The sequence below is a fragment of the Montipora foliosa genome, chromosome 4 (genome assembly GCF_036669935.1).
Source record: "Montipora foliosa isolate CH-2021 chromosome 4, ASM3666993v2, whole genome shotgun sequence".
Taxonomy (NCBI): domain Eukaryota; kingdom Metazoa; phylum Cnidaria; class Anthozoa; order Scleractinia; family Acroporidae; genus Montipora; species Montipora foliosa.
Genome location: NC_090872.1, coordinates 10,800,690 through 10,805,689, shown reverse-complemented (window position 1 = coordinate 10,805,689; position 5,000 = coordinate 10,800,690). Strand labels below are relative to the sequence as shown.

The window sequence follows — 5,000 nt, the reverse complement described above, 5'->3', positions numbered from 1 at the left end:
TCACACCATAGTTTTCGCCATAATTAACTACTGTACAACCTTTCTTGGACAGATGCCACAAAAGGCTATTCATTTCAAATAGATTAAATATTCAAGTCTTCTTACCCTAAAAAGAGACTGAACGGAATGGTCTTATATCTTTGAAAATCGCAAGTGCAAAGGATGTAACTGGGAAAGAGGGTAATGGAAGAATCATTTCTTTGAACCGAATTTCGTAGAACAAGCGTGAACATAACATGAACCAGTAGCGTGGCAGATCATTTCATTGACAACAAGTATGGCAACTGAAAATCATGGCTATTTTCTCCTAAAAGAAAAACGCAACTCATTTTTCCCTGTATCATTTAGTTTTAACTTAGTAATCTTTATCTTTGAGTCAAACATACGCATTTTTATTAAGGTCTGTAAAAAGCTCGACTTTTAAGGTCTCTAGAATGCTCGACTTAAGGTCACTTAATGCTCGACTTTTAAGGTCACTAAAATGCTCAATTAACTTTTAAGGACTTTAAAATTCTTAAAGGGCTTATGGTAAATGCCACCTCATTAACTTTTTTACCTTCCGTAAGTAGCTGCTGTATTTTTTCGACACAGAGTTACATAGGACACTTTTGATATAGTTATTTACTGAAATTCACGTAGGGGACTTTGCCCAGAAGCTGATAATGATTCGCCATTGAAACTGCAAATCGCGACGTACTTAACATGTTTAAATTCAGTTTTTATCAGTCGTTCAGTACATAAATTAAATATGCACGGCCTCTTTACGCCTTTCTTCTCTTGATTGTCATGACATACAATAAATACACCTTAGTATAATTGCATAGGTGATTAATGAAAATTCTCTGCGCTGATTGGTGATTATTATGCGATAATGACCTAAGCGGGTTTTTCAAAATAACCGCCAGCCTTTTTGTCGAAATGACAAACGAAGAAATTAATTATTTTTCAAAATATTTTTCAAATAATCACCTATGTAATTATACTAAAACAATTATTCACCACGCTTCGGGCGAATAATTGTTAAATAATTGGGAGTTGGTCAGCTTCGAGTTTCAGGTATATACTTTATTCAAATTTCAAAGATATGTTGAAAGCAATCAAAGGGTATATTCGTGATCACAGGGAGCTTACACCAGTTCGGGAATTTAAAAATAATGACAGACATAATGTGTAGGTTTTTCTTGTCTCTGTGAATCTCGATAAAACCGACGCACGTTTCCGCACGTTAAATACCGATTTACAGGAAGTTTTAATTTAACAACCGTCTCATGCATTCAAAAAAAACCTGTTTGACAACAGCTGTCGAACATTTCCCATTTCAAATATGTTAAAAACAAAATTAAAGTTGTCATATCTGCAGGCAAGACCGGTGAGTATATATACGAGGTAATTCGCACTCTGAAAGACATTAGGACTCCTTTCTCTTTGGACCACGAGGTTAGCCAACCCCTGTTTGACTTAGGCAACTGTTTCAGCTCCGTCCGTGGTAAGTCACTCCTAACCTGGTATGTGGAGGCTATCGTTCTGTCGCCTCTAGGCCTCTATAATAATTTCTTTTTTGTTTCTCTTAGTCAGCTACGGAGGCCACTCACGAGATATTTCAGTACTCGTTAGATTTTTCCAGCTAACTGATACTCGATATGAACCAAACGAACTGGACAACAGTTGCTTCAACATCAATTCCATCTGCCAGCCGTAAAACCGATAGCATAGACAATCCGGACGATGCAACTTGGATTCTGACAAGCGCGTTTATTATTTTTACGATGCAATCTGGATTTGGCCTCTTGGAATCCGGCTCAGTTTCCAGAAAAAACGAAGCCAACATTTTTGTAAAGAATGCTATAGATGTGATATTTGGGGGATTATCATATTGGATTTTTGGATTCGCGTTCACTTTCGCACTTGACGATCGCGGAAATGGATTCTGTGGGCTTGGCTACTTCTTGACGGATGCCGATGAAAACCAAATGGGACAAATCTATTCCAAGTATTTCTTTCAGCTTTCATTCGCAACGACAGCAACAACCATTGTTTCGGGCGCGATGGCCGAGAGAACCAGTTTAAAAGCTTACACCATGTACTCTTTTCTCAATACTTTAACACACAGTTTTCCGGCTCATTGGATATGGGATCACAGTGGTTGGCTCAACAGAATGGGTGCAGTGGATATGGCTGGCTGTGGTCCAGTGCATTTGGTTGGCGGTGTGAGTGGTTTAGTAGCCACGTTAATGTTGAAGCCACGGATCGGACGCTTCGATGAAAACGCCCCGCCAAGACAAATGGCGTCCCCGACAAATGTCATTCTCGGAACTTTCATGCTGTGGTGGGGTTGGCTGGGATTCAACTGTGGTAGCACCTTCGGCATCACTGGCATGAAGTGGAAACTAGCTTCCAGGTTTATCTGTTGTTTTAAATACTCTTTTTCTTCGGCCATCTCAGTCTTATCAGAAATAATACACAAACAGCACACAAAAACTGACCATTCTAAAGCATTAATCAATGGTCATAATACGTCGGCTCTTGCGGACCATGTTACATCAACTGGTCACAGTTTAAAATGGGATTATTTTGAAATTTTAGCGAATGGACGATCCGAAACTACACTCCCTGTAAAATAAAGGAGACACTGTTGATCAAAGATTTAAAGCCGACCTTAATGAATATGTCAGCAGCGAAAAGCTGTGTCTTTATTAGATAAGTTTTCGTCGCCTCTATTGATACGAAATAGTTAATAGTTAATAAGTTAGTAATCTTGTATATTTGAACTCCAATTTTGTATTTTGTTTGTCTCTGTTGTTTGTGTGTTACATTTGTTGTTTCTTTTCGCGTTACTTTTTCAACCAATCAGAAGTGAAACCAAAACCAATCGCGACCTGCACGTGCACCGTGACTAAGAGCGAGAAACCCTTATGTCACGGCATTTTTACAGACCGATCTATTTTAGACCGTCTTTCCCGCAAGAAACAAAGTCAATTCCGGTTCCATGACGCTATAACGTCAAGTTACTTTCTTGTGATTGGTCATCGGGCTCCTGTGCGATTCTCATTCGCAGGAAATTCAATCTAAAATTAAATCGGTCAGTGAAAAAGCCATGACAGGAATATGGGGCTGTTGTTCGCTACTAGTCATGAGTTCCTGACTTGGTGAAAAAGTATTTTTGATCTGTACCTATCAGCTAATTCCGTTCTCATAATCAGCTGCGAAGTCTCCAGCGCTGCCGAACAGGAAAACATACAGATCCGCAAAATTGCTCTTCTGTCTGATGCGTTAGAGCTTACAATATTGGCTTTAATTTTTTAACTTTTAATACAACCAAACAGGGCAGCGGTTGTAACTATCAATGGATCCATCGGTGGAGGAATTCTTGGAATGATGTACAGGTAAATATTGTTTGTTTTTTAGTTTGTTATTTATTTGTTTGAGCAAGTTGAACTTTCGGCAGCTCACGACATCCCGCATGGCAGCCCGGTGCTCAACCAACTGAGCCACCGGTGCGCGGTGGGACCCAAGTTCCATTAGCTCGATGCAGTCAACTGAATTTTCATGAGTACAAGACTTGGCTTTACGTCATACGGGGCCTATCAGGGCCTGTCACCAATAAGAACAGAATTCCATAGGCCATTGCATTTAAGATGATATTCAAAAGATACAAGAGTGAGTTGGTCATACCTTTCGTCTCGCTGACAAAGAAAATCAAGTTCGCGGCATAAAACTAGTACACCGAGTCTTGTGACAAACATATTACTGAACGAAATGATGTATTAAACGAATCATATGTTGAACTGCGGACACGAAATCGAGTGAAGCCATGATCCTGGCAGTTATGAACACAACTTCTGTAACCGCGTAGGGAAGCTTGAAAGTTTCAGGACTTCAACGGGGTTTGAACCCGTGATCCCGCAAAGCTGGTGGTGCGAAGGTGGGTTCATGTTCATTCATTACCGGATGATATGAACCCACAGGTGGCCAGCTCCCACCATCAGTGGCTTCGTGGCTCAGTTGGTTGAGATGTCGCACCGGCTTTGCGGGATGGGTTCAAACTCCGTTGAACTCCTGAATTTTTCAGGCTTCTCTAAACATATCACTGTCCGTAAGTGACGGTCATGCAAGACAAAGACGCGATTTACAGCAATTAAAACTTGGAAACGGCTCAACAGAATACACGATTTCTTGTTGTGAAATTTTTCTTTTCAGTTATGTTTGGTTGAAAAACAAGTTGGACATTCCAACCTTTGTGACCGGTATCCTGTCAGGCCTCGTTAGTGTAACGGGTAAGTCGAGGTAGCCGGTATTTTTAGTTGTTTGTGAAATGTAACCCTAAAAATATACTGATAATTCAACTAATCGATGGAGAATCGTAAGTAGGTCTTCTTAAAATATTTTTAAGTTTTAAGTGGTTAATCACGTCAGTAGTTGCCACTTTTGTTTCAGACACCGTCATTTCTTATATATTATTACGTTTTCTTCGTTATATTTAATTCCACCTATAATCAATAATATTATGAATGCCTCTTTGTTCTTTAAGTTTACTAAGCTTAAATGGTTTTTCAGACTCTTTTTGAGAGAGTCACATCAAAACATGTTTGCAAGAAATATAATTGTTACCTTTTCAAAAAATGTTTTCTTTTGCTCCTTACGAGACTCGCGTTTGCCTTAAATTGAAGATTTCAACACATTTTATGGAATAACAAGACACATATGTTAGAAGCAAAAACCGAGCCAGTCTGTCGTTATTTTTATTTTTTGCTTCCAGCTATCTCGCCTCTAGCTCATCCTTGGGAAGCCATCCTAATTGGTGCAATAGGTGCCCTATTGGCATGCCCCGGATGTGCTCTTCTTGACCGTCTCCGCATTGACGACCCAGTTAGCTGCATCCCCACGCACTGCTTTGCAGGAGCCTGGGGTCTACTGGCGGTTGCGTTATTTGCCGAGAAAGACATTATTAGCAAATCGGCATTCTCTGACGAATACGGGATCCTCAAGGGTGGTCCTTGGCG

General features: G+C 40.0%; 1 protein-coding gene across 1 annotated transcript in view; it reads left to right on the top strand.

Moving 5' to 3' along the window:
- Positions 1–1,385: 1,385 nt before the first annotated feature.
- LOC137998960 (putative ammonium transporter 3) overlaps positions 1,386–5,000 on the top strand; it is a 3,944-nt gene continuing 329 nt past the window's right edge. Inside the window, exons 1-5 of the mRNA XM_068844800.1 lie at positions 1,386–1,486; positions 1,572–2,398; positions 3,324–3,383; positions 4,198–4,274; positions 4,757–5,000. The exon at positions 4,757–5,000 is cut by the window's right edge and continues 329 nt beyond it. Of these exons, the coding sequence (XP_068700901.1) occupies positions 1,641–2,398; positions 3,324–3,383; positions 4,198–4,274; positions 4,757–5,000 (1,139 nt within the window). The 5' untranslated portion in view covers positions 1,386–1,486; positions 1,572–1,640. The remainder of the gene's footprint in view (positions 1,487–1,571; positions 2,399–3,323; positions 3,384–4,197; positions 4,275–4,756) is intronic.